The 17,507-nt window shown below is 38.2% G+C and overlaps 1 protein-coding gene across 1 annotated transcript in view; it reads left to right on the forward strand.

The window, feature by feature from the left end:
* MALRD1 (MAM and LDL receptor class A domain containing 1) overlaps positions 1-17,507 on the forward strand; it is a 555,525-nt gene that overhangs the window by 523,136 nt on the left and 14,882 nt on the right. The window contains exons 38-39 of the mRNA XM_061435952.1: positions 721-800; positions 894-990. Coding sequence (XP_061291936.1) covers positions 721-800; positions 894-990 — 177 coding nt within the window. The remainder of the gene's footprint in view (positions 1-720; positions 801-893; positions 991-17,507) is intronic.

The following is a 17,507-nucleotide window of genomic DNA, read 5'->3' on the forward strand; positions in this document are numbered from 1 at the left end:
TTCTCTCTTGGTATCTGAAAGAACTTAAATCCATTCACTATTGAAAAATATGCTAGCTTTAGAGTTTGAGATAAATGAAAAAGTAAAGTGAAAAGTGAAGTCAACTTTTGAAAACAAGAAATGAGTCTTGTTCCCCCCATCAGTTCAGTTCCATTGCTCAGTCCTGTCTGACTCTTTGCGACCCTGTGGACTGCAGCATGCCAGGCTTCCCTGACCATCACTAACTCCTGGAGCTTGCTCAAACTCATGTCCATCGAGTCAGTAATGTCATCCAACCATCTCATCCTCGTCCCTTCTCCTCCTGCCTTCAATCTTTCCCAGTATTAGGGTCTTTTCCAATATATGGAAATATGGAATTGGTCTGCCACAGTAATCAAAGGAACTGTGGAACACAAGAATCGAAGGAAATATATTCCAATATATGGAATATGGTTCCCACCAAATAGATAAAGAAATCAAGCCCCCACCTTACAGATAAAACAAGGAGGGAATAAATATTGAAAAAAAAATTCTCTTAAACAATAATGTGAAAATAATAAAATTAAAATTTTTTTTTGTTTTGCTTTAGCATTTTTGGTTTCATATCAAAGTTACCCACATTCCTGGTATCTCATTGTTTTTTTTAACATTCATTGTTTTATTCCATGACAGTACTGCTAAAATATGTTTCCACTTCTTTTTTTTTTTTTTTCCAACTATCACATTTTATCTCATTTCCAGATGTGCACAAGGTTGGAAGGGAAATCGTTGCCACATCAAGGTTAACCCACCGACTGCTGATTTCCCGAACACTCAGAACAGTAAGTGACATTGTGACCAAAATCACTTGAGTTTTGGAGTCTCTAATATTTTTCACTGGATATTTACATTTTTTCATTGGTTTGAAATTCCAGATATATGGACCCTCCTGGGTATTGGATTAGCTTTCCTGATAGCTCATATTACTCTAGCAGTCTTGTGTTTTCTTGCCAACAGAAAAGTACCAGTAAGGTAAGAGATGCCTTCCATTGCTCTGGCAGACCAATTTTCTGAAACATTTCATTTGTTATATTTTTCTTTCATTCCACATTACATTCAGGTAACTTCAGTTTTCCATACTTCATGGATTTATTTTTCTGGGAAGAAAGCCTAAGCTATTTAATGATTAGTAGTTTTTAAATAAAAAGCCATAGTTTACTTTTCTGATTATGTTAGGAACATTTTTGAAGACACTAAATAACAAAATCTGACGTTCGGCCCAAATGAAAAATGCACAAGGTGATGGATGTCCCACTTTCTGGCAGTGCTCAGGGTCGGCAGCAGAACTGTCAAAGAGACCCTTTCTCAGCTTGCTCAGGGAGGTCTCGCACCAGTGCCCCAGACCGAGACTCCATGTCCCAGGCGGCGTGCAGATCTGAGGCTGAGATCTGTGTACCTGGAGGGACTCTGTGGGCTGGACTCATGCATGATTAAGACCTCACAAGCTATTGTGCCCTTCAGGATTCTGGGGCTTCCTACCCCATACCCATCTTCTATCATCTGAATGAGAAACGCATCACATCCCCCCAGTAATGAAAGCGATTGTCTTTCCCATGAACTAAACAAGCTAGGGCTCAAAATAAGATTTAATGAAATTTTAAGAAATTAAAGAAATGCATCGTGTCTTGCACACCTGCATTTGTGTTCATAAATTTAGATTTGCTGCAAGCCAGTGTGTCACAGAGCCCTGGATAAGCTGCCTGTTCCTTGGTGCCAACTTATATGTGCCTCCTGCTTGAATTCTCCTCACATCACCAGCCTGCAATCATGTTAATTAGCAGACACCAAACTTGATATCATCAATTAAGGCAAATTTATTATAAAATTATAGTGTTCATTAGGAAAAAAGATATGTTTTAATCCATTACTATTGAGATCTTACTCATCTATTAATTCTTTGTTTCTTATGTGCCTAAAATATGCCAGACAATGTGGATACAAACATGAATGAAAATAAGTCTGGACTTAATGTAGTGGGAAAAAACAGAAACAAAGCTACTAAGTGAAGCAATGGTTTTGTGCTACTATATAGTAGCTTTTTCCAGAGAAACAAAAAAATGGATTAAAAGATAGAAGCTAGCTATCTAGTTAGATATCCTGTTGTTTCTATCCTTCTGTGTGTATATATATCTTTAATTATCAAATACATAATATATTTAATGTATATATTACAAAACCTATACAATAAATTAGTAATTATTATATAAGTATTATATTAACATATTATCTTATTATGTTTAAATATGTCAGTATACACTATATTAAGATATCTTAAAACTAACATATATCTTCATATAAAGAATTACATATTAATATATTACATTTATGCAATATGAATTATAAAAGTGTTTATTAATGAGATAATCAATTTAATTGTATTAATAAGATAATAATATAATATATTAAGAGAGAAGGACTTATTTATTCATGTAATAGTGGGGACTGGCAAGCGTGAAACTTGCAGGGCAGGCCTGCAAGCTGGAAAGTCAAGTAAGTGTTGATGGTGTAAGCTTGAGTCTAGAATCTTTCAGACAAGCTATCAGACTGGAAACACAGGTAGGATTTCTCTGTTGTAATCTTGAGGCAGAATTCTTTCTTTTTTAAGAGATCTCAGCCTTTGCTCCTAAAGCCTGCGAATAAGTGAGTGAGCCTCACCCACAATACAGGTAGTAATCTTAAAGTTGGCTGATGGTAAGTGCTTGTGACACCTGAGAAGTCCTTCATGGTAGCATCTCGAGTATTGTTTGAACAAACAATAGGGCTCCACAGCCCAACCAAGTTGACACATAAAACTAATCATTGCATTATATAAATAAGTTTGTGCATGTTCCTCCGTTCTTTGTCTTGTCACAACAAAGATTTGGAGCAATGGACATTAAAGCCCTCAGTGCGTCACAGCTCTCGGGTCTTGGACAAACCGTGTTATAACTCTTAGGCAAATCAGTGTTACAGCTCTGTTTTATTTAGAAGATAGCAGGAGAATCCATCCTGGAAGCGTGAGGGCATGCCAACCCAAAGACTCGAAGAGAAGAGAGTGGAGGAGTGCGCAGCGGAGGGAGAGAGTGAGAGAGGGAGAGAGAGAGAAAGAGCGCACACACGCGGGAGAGAAAGAGAGCGAAAAAGTGCTTTGGCTCCTCCTTTTATATGTTTTTTCCTCCACCTGGGCCTGCCCTATGCAAATTGGGCTTATTCAGGAGTGCTGTTTGTTCTACCTGAAGTCTTCACTCTGGTCCTCAGACCTTCCTTTGACCTTTCTTTGTTCTATTTTCGCGGGCTTTTCCCTTCTTTGTCTTTTAGCCACCGCCATTTTGGACTCCTTTTCCCTATTCTACCTACCTAACAATATGAACACAATCAGCAGAAGTCCTCAAAAAGAACCTTAAGTTTCACACCTTCTCCAGATTCATATTGGACAACCTGTATATTCTGGGCTATGGAGAGACCTCTAAGGCAAATGTTGGTGGCACCACAGCCCAGCCTGAGAGATCTCTTTTCCTCTTTCTCTCCTTTCTCACTTAGAGTTTGAAATCATAATTTTTTTCTTAATTGAGGTACAGTTGTTTTACAGTGTGGTATTAGTTTCTGGTGTATAGCAAAGTGACTCAGTTATATGTGTATATACATGTATTTTTTTCCAGATTACTTTCCATTATATTTGATCAAATATAGTTCCCTGTGCTATACAGTAGGACTTTGTTGTTTATCTATTTTACATGTAGAAGTAAGAGTCTGGTAGGCTACAGTCCATGGGGTCGCAAAAGAGTGGGGCACAACTTAGCAACTAAATAAGTGTGTATCTGTTAAATCCTAAACTCCTAATGTATCCCTTCCCCACCCTTTTCCCCTTTGGTAACAGTAACAAACCATAGTTTGTTTTCTATGTTTGTGAGTCTGTTTCAGTTTTCTAAATAAGTTCATTTGTACCATTTTTTTTAGATTCCCTGGGACATGTTTTAACATATGTATTTAAATTTAACAATAAGTCAGCTTTTTCTGAAAATTAAGTTTGAGTTGGTTGCTTGGATAGTTAGCACGACTGGCTTTGTCACTTAGATGAGATGGTAGACAAATTCCATAAAGAACTCAATATAAAATATTCCAGAAATTCTTTTCTTTGCAACCACTAAACTTATAGCTTACTGTGAACGATATTGGATTCTTGATCTCCGAAGAAGATTTAGCTTCAGGACCAGAGGAGAGACCAGGCTTGACCACTCAGGGCTCTTGTGTGGCAGAAGTTTCATTACAGTGAAAAAGAAAGCTTCTGACAAAGACATCAGAAGGGGATGGAAAGTGTCCCCTCACTAGTCTTAGCAAGGGAGCTATGCTGCTACTGCTGCTAAGTTGCTTCAGTTGTGTCCGACTCTGTGCGACCCCAGAGTTGGCAGCCCACCAGGCTTGGCTGTCCCTGGGATTCTCCAGGCAAGAACACTGGAGTGGGTTGCCATTTATACTTTTTAAATTAGTTATTACAGTAAATCAAAAGAATGTCCCAAGATTGTAAAGGTCTTACTAGACCCACTCCCACAATTTACATTTTAAGATAACAGGATTAGTCAGAAGGTTCTCAAGAAGGAGAAACATATCCTCAAGCAGGATACATTGTTAATACAATCCTTAGTACAGAGTTTAAGCTGAGTTGTTTTGTCCTGTAATCATCATCTCTGGGCTTAAGAAAAGAAAACTAAAACTAAGGACTATAGAAAAAAAAAAAAAAGTTTGTCCTTTTCTCCTCCTTGAGAACTCCAGACCCCTTGAGAGCCCCAGACCCCTCTCTCCTCCTCAGGGACCCCCAACTTCTTATCAACCTATCTAGAAATTGACTCAATACAATTTTTAACATTAAAATAAAAATGTAAAAGGAAATGCATATTTTTCTAAATTATTTTAGAGATAACTCAAGTGGCAATGTTCAAAGACCACTGCACCAAGTTTGATTTTCCACCAACTCCACCCTCCACACACACCCTACCCTTGGGAAGTGTTTGCATTCCTCTAAAGTGTGTGGCATTTCACACAATATGCCTAGCAGAGCTATACAAACACATGTATTTTTGATACTAAGTAAAAATAGCCTGGTATTCCTTCAGGGTTAGTCACTGAGTTGTCAGAATGTTATCCTCAAGGAGACTGTTACAACACCATTTTGTAGTGTTATTACTTAACAATTTCCATATTAACCATTCCTTATCTTTATATTCCCAGTTTCTAGCATTATATGCATAACATATCCAATACACACCTATTGAAGACTATCTGTACTTTAATATTATCCATACTTCTGATCATCACCAGAAATAATGCTCATGTTTACTAATGACTTTTCAATTAAAATGTTGCACATTAACTTTTTTAAAATGTCTTTTTGCAAAAAATCATTTAAGCCCTAAAGCAACTTAGAATGTTTGGCTGGGAGATAGCTACATGATAACAATGACTCCTCTTGAAAATAATACCAAAACTTTGAGATAGGCAGGAATTTTGAGATAGCAAGAAATTTATCACCTTCTCTAAATAAACCTTAACCTTAATCTTTTTCATTAGATTTTATAAAAACAATCTGTAGCATAAGAGATCCTTCAGTGACTTGAAACTTTTTTGTATTCATTTCTAAGAAAAACACAGGATGGAGCACTGCGTGCTCAGACAATGCTAAGCACAGCAACAAGCCTCTTAAAGTTGTTTTTAGAGATGCAGTTCCTGGATTTTATTATACATTCTCTGACCTTTCTGTTAGCTACTTGCTACCAAATGTATGAGTGAGGACATGATTGCAGGGGAAGAAAGCATCTCAAGCACCTTAATCAAAATAAAGAATTTAGTGTAACAATGCACATGTCTTACAGAGCTCAAGGGTAGGAATAAAGAGATCAGGCCTCAGAAAGGCCTGGACCCAGTGGTATTCTGCTTCTCATCTCTGCTGCTTTTTGCTTCACTCTTGGTGATTCTCTCTCTGAAGACATTCTGCCTTTACTCTGTCTATATAACAAAAATGTGTTGCCTTGAGGATGGATGTTACTCATTATGCCCCCAGACCAGGGGAGAGACTATATCTTTGTTTTTCTATCTCCAGTCCATATTCCAAAGGAAGACCCTCTAATTAGCCCACTTGGGTCAAGATCCCATTTCTGGTTAAATCAACTATGGGTGAGTTATAGGGCAAGATCAACTGTACAAACATGGCTTCTGGGACCCCATACAATGCCCCATGGTAAGGATGATGGGGGTCATCACAAAAGGTCTCTGAAAGGTATCTACTACACCTGGCCTCAGAGTCCAAAATCCACCAGATTTTCCTCATGAGACTTCAGTTCAGTCGCTCAGTCGTGTCCGATTCTTTGTGACCCCATGAACTGCAGCACGCCAGGCCTCCTTGTCCATCACCAACTCCCAGAGTCCACCCAAACCCATTGAGTCGGTTATGCTATCCAACCATCTCATCCTCTGTTGTCCCCTTCTCCTCCTGCCCTCAATCTTTCCCAGCATCAGGGTCTTTTCAAATGAGTCAGCTCTTCACATCAGGTGGCCAAAAGTATTGGACTTTCAGCTTCAACATCAGTCCTTCCAATGAACACCCAGGACTGATCTCCTTTAGGATGAACTGGCTGGATCTCCTTGCAGTCCAAGGGACTCTCAAGAGTCTTCTCCAACACCACCGTTCAAAAGCATCAATTCTTTGCACTCAACTTTCTTTCTAGTCCAGCTCTCACATCTTTAGAGGATGCAACAAATTTGTATTAACTTCTAGAATTGTTTGCAGTTAATACAAAAAGCTGTGACAATCCCACCTACACCAGAAAGCCAGTATTAAAGAACACAAATAAATAGTGGACTATTTATCCTTATTTTCCTAAAGCCACATAACACTCACTCCTTTCCTATTTGGGATTACATCATCTTTGCCTGGGGAAAAATACACAGTAAATAGCTGTTTATTATGCTGTCTTATGGCACTTACTCCTGAGGGATTGTGTTGATTTAATAAATACACTAACAGATGTTAAAAATTAACAGACCTATTTCATTCAGTTATGCTGAGAAATAAGATAGGTCTACGTCTTTCTAAAAACTTTCTAAATAATTTCATGGGATTATAAGTATGTACAACTGTAAAAATATTACTGAGTAGGAAATTATAAGACCTGAATATGATCTTGGAAATGCCTCTTGATTCAATGCCGTGAACATTTATTAAGATGTCCTATGTGCTGGTCTTGCAAAAGCTCAAAGATATATATTTATATGTATGTGTGTGTGTGTGTGTGCGATATATATATATGTGTTATATGCTTTCTGGCTCATACTCCATTATAGTAATGTATTTATTTGACTATGGGACGTGTAAAGGTAGAAATGTAAAACAAAATACTTTGGGGATAAAATGGAAGGAAAGAATGATCAAAATAGTAATTGTTTATATTTCTGATAAAAAAGAAGGTGACTGGAATCCCAAAAGGTTTACCAGCTGCCCATGAAAAGTACAGATGTTCTTGGTTGAGATTTATGAATGAGTGGCCCTGATGGCCAAATAAAATATCTGTCTCTATATTATTATTCTTTTTCCCAGAGCCTTTCCCACTGCTAACACCTTGTATGATAATACATTTCTTTGGTGGCAGAAGTTTTGCTTCTCTCCTAGTTTGTGATCCTTGGCTAGACCTAAACTGGGTTCAGTAATGAATATTTATCCTTAGCCAAAATCAAAAATTACTTACTTTATGCCTCAAGGCATTCAGCTGCTCTTGCAGCTAGAATGTCACTAGTGAGCCTGTCTTTGGTCCCAGAACTGAATTCTTAGCCTTAGCAAATTGGAATTCCACCAGCGGCAATGACTAAGGTCCCGATGCTTGCAAACCTTTGCTCTCTCCACATATGCATTTGCCCAAAAGAAGTACAGCTGTTAAGATGCACAAACCTAACTCCCCAGTCTCAGGCCTTTGTGCATATATTGGCCATGTTCTGTCAACTCTGCTAAATGTTTACTTTGAGCTAGAAAAGGACAATGGAGAGCAGGGTTTTGAAATCTTTCCCTTAAAAACAGGATTGGACCATATGTGATCATGATGATTTCTCCTCTTCCTCCTCCTTCCTTTTCTTCTCTCTCTCTCTCTTTTTTTTTTTAAAGAATACCACGCCACCTATTCTTTTCCCTTAATCCTCATCTTTGTTTTTTGTCTTGAAATGATAGAACAAGCCCATAAAAAAGACCTCAAAGGAAGAAGAGCCTTTGTCCCAGGTACCTCTCTGCACCTCTCAGAAGAGTCCCATTCCCTACCCTGTGCCTGGGGATTTCAGAACTCCTTTTATTCAGAGTGGAGTGAGTGGGGCATGGCATATGTCTTGGTGTATCACGTAGAGACGATATATTCTGGGAAGATGAAATTCAGATGGATGAAGAGGGCTGCAAGGGGAAAGTAACATTTATATAAAGCCTGAAAGGATGATGTAGGTAGAGATGAGGAAAGAACATTGCTGAAAATAAAAGATACTGTGGAAACTTACAGTTTCTCAGTAGGCTGACATAGCTATAGAATATGGAGGAGAACAAGTTACATTACACTTGTGATAAAAGTATGTGGTAGAGAGGTGGTTAAGGGTTTTGAATGACTATTAAGGAGTTTTCAATTTATTGATAAAGTTGGGATAAGTGCTGTCTGTCTGTCTGTCCCTCCCAGCATCTAGAGAACTGGCCTTTATGGATTGCATTAATGGGCTCCCTTGTCATCTGAATTTATATTATGTTTGGTTGAAGTGGAGCATACCTTGAGGGAGGAAAGAGAGAGGGGGCTGGGTATTCATAATCCTGGCTCTAGCCAGGATTATGGCTCCCAGCACCATTCTAGCTGGCTGGTGGCTGTGATAGGTCCATGAGGGGCCCTATGTAGACCTCAGCTGTACCTCTTCTCAGTCTTCCTCCTTCCAGCCTAGGCTGGTAACAGGCCTGATGTCATTGGCCCAGCCTACTGCCACATCATGTATGGTTTCTTTATATTCTGGCCACACTTTTGCAAATTATCATTTTATTGAACACTCCTCACTTTCCCAATTGGAGTATATCAGCTGTTTCATGCTAGGGTCTTAACTGATGCAAGCCAGGAAAGTGTTTTAAGAATGACAAGAAGTCTTTTCAGACTGTAAGAAGAATGACCAGATCATATTTATGGTTAAAATAAAAGAATGCAGCGCATGAGAACAGATTAGGATAAGATTATAAAAGCGATCATCTGTCTAGAGGACATAATCCTATTTCAGAGGTTTGGATAAGAAACAATGAGAACTTGAACTTGAGCAGTGGCAACTGACCTGATATACCTGGTGAGGAAAAAACACGTGTCAGAGTTGATCCAAGACTGTATTACTTAGACAACTGCATAGTTGATAATGCCGCTAACAAAAATCCAAAAACCCAGGGAGATAAACAGGTTGGGTAATAGGGAAGAAAACTGTTTTGATATTCTGTATTTTCTTATACATAAAATGAGGAAGTTGAACTAAAGTTTTCCCGAATACCTGTCATGTGTAGCTTTTTGGCACCAGGGACTGGTTCCATGGAAGACAATTTTTCCACAGACTGGGAGTGGGGTGATGGTTTCAGGGTGATTCAAGTGTATTACGTTTATTATGGACTTTGTTCTTATTACATTGTGATATATAATGAAATGATTATACAATTCACCATAATGCAGTATCAGTGGGCGCCCTGAGCTTGTTTTCCTGCAGCTAGATGGTCCCATCTGGGGGTGATGGGAGAGCAATGGGTTGTTGTTTATTGTTCAGTCGCTCAGTCGTGTCCAACTTTTGTGACCCCATGGACCGCAGCACGCCAGGCTTCCCTGTCCTTCACCATCTCCTGGAGCTTGTTCAAATTCATGTCCACTGAGTCATCCAACTATGGGGAGAAGCTGTAAAATACAGATGAAACTTTACTCGCTCACCTATCATTCACGTCCTTCTGTGTGGCCTGGTTCCTAACAGGCCACGACTGGGGGCCAGGGGATTGGGAAATCCTGATGCATAGGCCACCCCCACAATTCAGGGCATGACTATATATTATGTTTACTGTTGTTTTTGTTTATTTATCTTTAAATAGACTTAGGGTTTACTCCTTTGGGCCCTGAGTCTTGCCTGGTTGTGATGTATTAATAACTGTGTTAAACCTTTCAGCTATTAGTGTGCCTTTTATCTGACTGAGTAGTGTCCTGTCTTTATCTTTGCATTACAATTCTCCAAGAGAGTTAATGCTTAATTTTAAAAATTAAAAGTGTCTAACTTACAATTCAAAATTAGACTAGGCACTTAGCAAATCTATCATTATGGTGGTCTTGACCACACAGATGACTGATGATTAGAAACAGCAATATCTGGGACTCAGTTCTAATTCTATTTGCAGATAAATCTCTGGGAAGAAGAGACAGCAGTGTTTGTTTACTCTGTTCTTTGCCTAACACACAGTGTGCTTTTCACAAATAACATGTAGGGCAGATGAAAAATAAGGTGGCTAGGGGCTGTGATGTATTTGCAGTAATACATCAAAGTCTTGGAATTCAGGCTCTATAAGCCAAATATGCCCAAGACATAGAATGAATGATACCAGCTACCATTTTTCCAGACTCCAGTGATCAAGAAGAACTTATTGGTCAAAGGAAGATAGAATAAATTTTCAGAAATACTAGGTTTACTTCTTCCTTTCCCATAAAAATAAAACACAAAAGGAAAAACTTTCACAAACACTAACCACAGAAGCTGTGTCATCTGCAAATCTTCCCAGGTGACGTTGGACAAAAGCAAGCACTCCCACTTCTGAGTGTCCAAAGTGCTTTGTTCTCAGCCTTGTTTTTTTCTCTTCACATTGACTTTTGGTTTGATGTCTCCCATATCAGATTGTGAGCTTCTTGATGGTAGGGTCCAAGTCCTATTCATATTCATATTCCTAAGTTCAACAAATAGCAGTTAGAAAATGCATCTTAGTAATTATTTGTTTGAGGAACCAGAGGAACCAGTAATTATTATTTGAGGAACCAGAGATCAAATTGCCAATATCCACTGGATCATCAAAAAAGCAAGAGAGTTCCAGAAAAACATCTATTTCTGCTTTATTGACTATGCCAAAGCCTTTGACTGTGTGGATCACAATAAACTGTGGAAAATTCTCAAAGAGATGGGAATACCAGACCACCTGACCTGCCTCTTGAGACATCTGTATTCAGGTCAGGAAGCAACAGTTAAGAACTGGACATGAAACACCATACTGGTTCCAAATGGAAAAGGAGTGTGTCAAGGCTGTATATTGTCACCCTGCTTATTTAACTTACATGTAGAGTACATCATGAGAAATGCTGGGCTGGAAGAAACACAAGCTGGAAACAAGATTGCTGGGAGAAATATTAATAACCTCAGATATTCAGATGACACCACCCTTACGGCAGAAAACAAAGAAGAACTAAAGAGCCTCTTGATGAAAGTGAAAGAGGAGAGTGAAAAAGTTGGCTTAAAGCTCAGCATTCAGAAAACTAAGATCATGGCATCCAGTCCCATCACTTCATGGCAAATAGATGGGGAAACAGTGTCAGACTTCATTTTTTTGTGCTTCAAAATCACTGCATATGATGACTTGCAGCCATGAAATTAAAAGACGCTTCCCTTCTCCTTGGAAGGAAAGTTATGACTAACCTAGACAGCATATTAAAAAGCAGAGACAGGAGGAGGTCCTAAGATGGCGGAGGAATAGGATGGGGAGACCACTTTCTCCCCAAAAAATTCATCAAAAGAACATTTAAATGCTGAGTAAATTCCACAAAACAACTTTTGAATGCCAGCAGAGGACATCAGGCACCCAGAAAAGCAGCCCATTGTCTTCAAAAGGAGATGGAGAAGTCTTGAGGCTACTGTAAAAATAAGATTGAAAACCAGAAGCAGGAGACTTAAGTCCAAATCCTGAGAACACCAGAGAACTCCTGACTCCAGGGAACATTAATCAACAGGAGCTCATCAAACGCCTCCATACCTACACTGAAACCAAGCACCACCCAAGGGCCGACAAGTTCCAGAGCAAGACATACCACACAAATTCTCCAGCAACACAGGAACACAGCCCTGAGCTTCAAAATACAGGCTGCCCAAAGTCACTCCAAACCCACTGACATCTCATAACTCATTATTGGACATTTCATTTCTCCAGAGAGAAGAAATCCAGCTCAACCCACCAGAACACCGACACAAGCTTCCCTAACCAGGAAACCTTGACAAGCCACCCGTACAACCCCACAGACAGCGAGGAAACTCCACAATAAAGAGGACTCCACAAACTGCCAGAATACAGAAAGGCCACCTCAATCAAACACAGCAATATAAACAGGATGAAGAGACAGAGGAATACCCAGAAGATAAAGGAACAGGATAAATGCCCACCAAACCAAACAAAAGAGGAAGTGATAGGGAATCTGCCTGAGAAAGAATTCTGAATAATGATAGTGAAAATGATCCAAAATCTTGAAATCAAAATGGAAACACAGATAAATAGCCTGGAGACAAGGACTGAGAAGATGCAAGAAAGGTTTAACAAGGACCAAGAAGAAATAAAAAAGAGTCAGTATATAATGAATAATGCAATAAATGAGATAAAAAACACTCTGGAGGGAACAAATAGTAGAATAATGGAGGCAGAAGATAGGATTAGTGAAGTAGAAAATAGAATAGTATAAATAAATGAATCAGAGAGGAAAAAAGAAAAACAAATTAAAAGAAATGAGGACAATCTCAGAGACCTCCAGGACCATGTTAAATGCCCCAACATTCAAATCATAGGAGTCCCAGAAGAAGAAGAAGACAAAAAGAAAGACCATGAGAAAATACTTGAGGAGATAATAGTTGAAAACTTCCCTAAAATGGGGAAGGAAATAATCACCCAAGTCCAAGAAACCCAGAGAGTCCCAAACAGGATAAACCCAAGGCGAAACACCCCAAGATGCATATTAATCAAATTAACAAAGATCAAACACTAAGAACAAATATTAAAAGCAGCAAGGGAAAAACAACAAATAACACACACGGGGATTCCCATAAGGATAACAGCTGATCTTTCAATAGAAACTCTTCAGGCCAGGAGGCAATGGCAGGACATACTTAAAGTGATGAAAGAAAATAACCTACAGCCCAGATTACTGTACCCAGCAAGGATCTCATTCCAATATGAAGGAGAAATCAAAAGCTTTACAAACAAAGCTTTACAGAGTTGGTGATGGACAGGGAGGCCCAGCGTACTGCAGTCTGTGGGGTCGCAGAGAGTCGGACATGACTGAGCAACTCAACTGAACTGAATTATTTGTTAAATCAGATTTCTTAGCCTGTTTCCAGTAGGGTGTTTGAGTCCAAATGAACATCTTATATTCCAAGAAATATTTTACTTGGCTTCAGTGCTCCAAGATTTATTTCTGCTAGAATCCTCACAGATGACTCTTAAAGTTAGGATATCATTGTTGAGTTTTATTTAAAAATTTCAATCCAGCTTGATTGGCTGAAAGCTAATAAAGGAATTCCAAATGATGCCTACATGTATGACCTTTAGCAGAATCATTACTGAATTCCATGATGGGCTACAAAATCAGCCCATAGTCAAGAGCTTAAATCCTGGAATATGAATGAAGGACATTAGAGAAAACCAAAATCCTGTGAGTATGCACATTCATAATCTATGGAAGAAATTGGATATCAAAACACTGGGCATTTCAGGGAGGCAGGAAATTTAAATTTAAGAAGTGACTATATTCACTCATCCCAATATCATCCTCACACTATATCATTTCATTTGGATATTTATATGTGTGACAGATTTTACCCTGAATGTTTCTGAAAACAATGCCTGGCATCTGACAGTCTAATCTAGTCCATCTAGTTGGTAATCTAATTATCAGTTTTATTCATAATGATATTATTACTCCCATTCTACTTTTTTAAATTTTATATTGGAATATAGCCAATTAACAATGTTGTGATAGTTTCAGATGCACGGTGGAGTGACTCAACTATACATATACATGTGTCCACTCTCCCCCTATATAGATGAGTATATAGATTTACTCTTAAAGTAATATTCATATTTATCAAATGAACAAAATTAAAAATTTCACATGAATGTTCAAAATATTTGCTGTAAATAACTAGTAACTCCTTAAGTAACCACTCCTCTGATCGTTGGTTCTTCCCTGGTGGCTCAGATGGTAAAGATTCTGCCTGCCAATTCAGGAGACCCAGATTCGATCCCTAGGTTGGGAAGATCCCCTAGAGAAGGCAGTGGCTACCCACTCCAGCATTCTTTTCTGGAGAATCCCATGGACAGAGGATCTTGGCAGGCTACAGTTCCTGGGGTTGCAAAGAGTTGACTGTACAAAATCAGCTTACATGCAATGTGTCAGGGATATAAGTCTGGAATAATACAGGCTTCAGTGGTTTGTACATATGTGTGTTGTCATTGCTAACTTTCCCAAGTTGTTTCAATTCTGTTGTCATCAGATACAGACTCCAAATAGTCTAAGAAATAAATTCTGTGTGAAAAAATAGAAAGAGCACTTTACTGTATAATAGCTCCATGTTCTAATTATTTGATCTGAAGATAGCTATTTTCCCATTTCAATACAGATGACTGTTTAGCAGAAGTAGTCCTCGGGGCAAGATTCAAGGCACTTTTCAGCATCATCTTTCTGTTCACTATAAATCTTACATGAGCAGGAAGACAGCATTTCAGTCCTGATGTATTTCAGTGTTTCGTTTGTTTCTGTCTATCCAAGCAATCAGAGTAGAAGAATGTGTTGTAGGGAAACCAGAGTTGCTCCTTGAAAGAGGTAACCTCATTTTAACCTCTGTTTAAATGAGGAAGTACAGGAAGGTAGTAAAGATAAGTGAGGTATGTGCTATTAGCAAACCATTTAGCTCCACAATGGCATGTAGCAAATACATTCAGTCACTATTGCCAGAAAATCAGAATTCTAAATGTTGTTCATTATTAATGATACTAGAGGGTAGGGAATTTCAAAGAGGGGATGATGGGATCAGCTCCATAATTTTTCTTCACGAACTGCTTTGCCATCCTCCTGCTAGACTCTTTTCTGCTTTCACATCATCTTTGATAGCATTTCTCCTTAGAACCATCCTTAGGGACACTCTTAACAAGTTCAATGATCTGTTTACTGTGTGGGAATCTCTAGCTCACCAATGAATCAAAGGACACAATTACAACAGACCTTAAAGACCAGCCTGTTTTTGTCTTTGGAAAGAGAAATACATATATCAGAAACTCTTAATAATTCATTAATATACTTGTTGGCAAACATTTATTAATCACCTAGTATGTGCTGGGCACTGTGCTCTTGGCTGGGGATATAGAAATACAGGATAATGTACAATCTGGTGGAGAAGGCATATAGAAAAGCAAATAATGTCATTTCTTCAACAAGCATATATGCAGCTACTTCCTACTAAGTTTTGGAGAAACACAGGTAAAGAAGAGGTCAAGTCTATTTCAGAGGTGAAAATAATATGGTGGGGGAGGTTGAGAAAGGATTTATATGCTACATCACTCAAGTCTGAATTCATAGGTTGAAAACCCCAGATGAAAAGCAGGAAGAGCAGACAGAACAACTTGTGTCAAGGTACAGGCTATACTGGAGAATGATGTGGATTAATGTGATGGCTTAATGTGTAAAGAATCTGCCTGCTAATGCAGGAGATACAGGTTCAATCTCTGGGATGGGAAGATCCCCTGGAGAAGGAAATGGCAACCCACTCCAGTATTCTTCCTGAAAAGTCCCATGAACACAGGAGCCTGGTGCGCTACAGTCCATGAGTTGCAAAGAGTCAGACATGACTAAACATGCAAACACAGATAAGGAAAAATGATAGGAAATTAAGAATTTAAGAAATCTACATAGAATGCTAATCATGTGCTTGTGTACATAAAAATTTCTCTTTATATTTTAAAACTAAGTTGTTTTAGAATAACTATAAGAAAACGCAGTTTTATTGCTTTTTAAAAATTTTAAGCACTATGATCTGAATGAATTCAAAGATCCAAGAGAGTTTTAATAAATGTATTGATAAACCCAATATAGGATATATTTAAAGGAATTTGTTGGTATTTATAAGTCATAATGAAGTAAGTCAGTTTTTCTACACAGATTATCATATGGATTTGTCAACTTTAAATTGTCTAAAATGATTTAGAAAGAAGCAAGTTGCTGGGCGATTGCTAAGGGAATTCACGAAGGCTGATAATTAACTTCAACACTGCAATCAGTTTCAATCAAACAGATTATGTGTCTAAGGGAATTCAATAAGAAAATTAGAGTGAGTTTTCATATAGAGCAATTTACATGAAAAAATATTTCATGCTGATTGAAAAAAGTTATATAGTACTTGGTCTTTTCCAATTGTGGGACTTTGGGTGTCACATTCATTCAAAGAGAAAGGAAGAGAACATATTTTCAGAAGATAAAAAAAAATATATATATATATATTTTCAGCTAGCAAAAAGTTATTAGAAATCACAAGTAGAAACCAGCCAGGCACATGTGTATTTACTCATATCTAAACACCAGTGTTAGCAGAACAGGGCTATCTAAACTGTATGATGAAGGACCAGCTGTGTTTTGTTTTGTTTTCAATCCATCACATACCAATGCTTTTGTAAGACGTACTGGGAAAGTGAAATTAAAAGACACACAAGACACTCGTCCAGATTTCTTATTCTTAGCCTCAGCACACAAATAGCAACAAACATTTCTAAACAGCTATCCTCAATTTTTGTATTTATGTCATCTTGGAACTGTAAACAGAATAAGACCATAACCAAATATAAATCACACTCTTGAGTAGTTCTGCAGTAGAGTACATGGCTCATATTTGGGGCTGAAGAAATGTTTCCTAGATAAATTATAAAGATTTTAGCTCCGCCTATAGGAAGTTAATATTCTAGTTGGAGAGATGTGAGTATAGATAAATAAATGCATCTAAGTTCATTTTTCTAGACAGATTCTTACACAGCATTTTCAATTTTAAATTGTCAAAGATTTAGAAAGAAGCCAATTTCTAGGTGATTGCTAGGGGAAATCACAAGACTGATAATTAACTTCAATACTGCCATCAGTTTTTAAGCAAAGAGATTATGTGTCTAAGGGAATTCAATAAGGAAATTAGCGTGAGTTTTCATATGGAGGAATTTACAGAGAAAAATATTTCATTTCAATTAACAAAAATATCATGTAGCCTGATGGTAAAATGCACAATGCACACTGAAGTACAAAGAAGAGATGTGGTTTACCTGGCTCCAAGGCTGGCAAAGACTCTGGTCGATGAGAAGGGTGTGTGCGTGCTGAGTGGCTACAGTCACATCCGACTCTGTGACACTGTGGACTGTAGCCCACCAGGGTCCTCTGTCCATAGGATCCTCCAGGCAAGAACACTGGAGTGGGTTGGCATGGTCTCCTCCAGGGCATCTT

Source organism: Bos javanicus, chromosome 13 (genome assembly GCF_032452875.1).
Source record: "Bos javanicus breed banteng chromosome 13, ARS-OSU_banteng_1.0, whole genome shotgun sequence".
Lineage (NCBI taxonomy): Eukaryota > Metazoa > Chordata > Mammalia > Artiodactyla > Bovidae > Bos > Bos javanicus.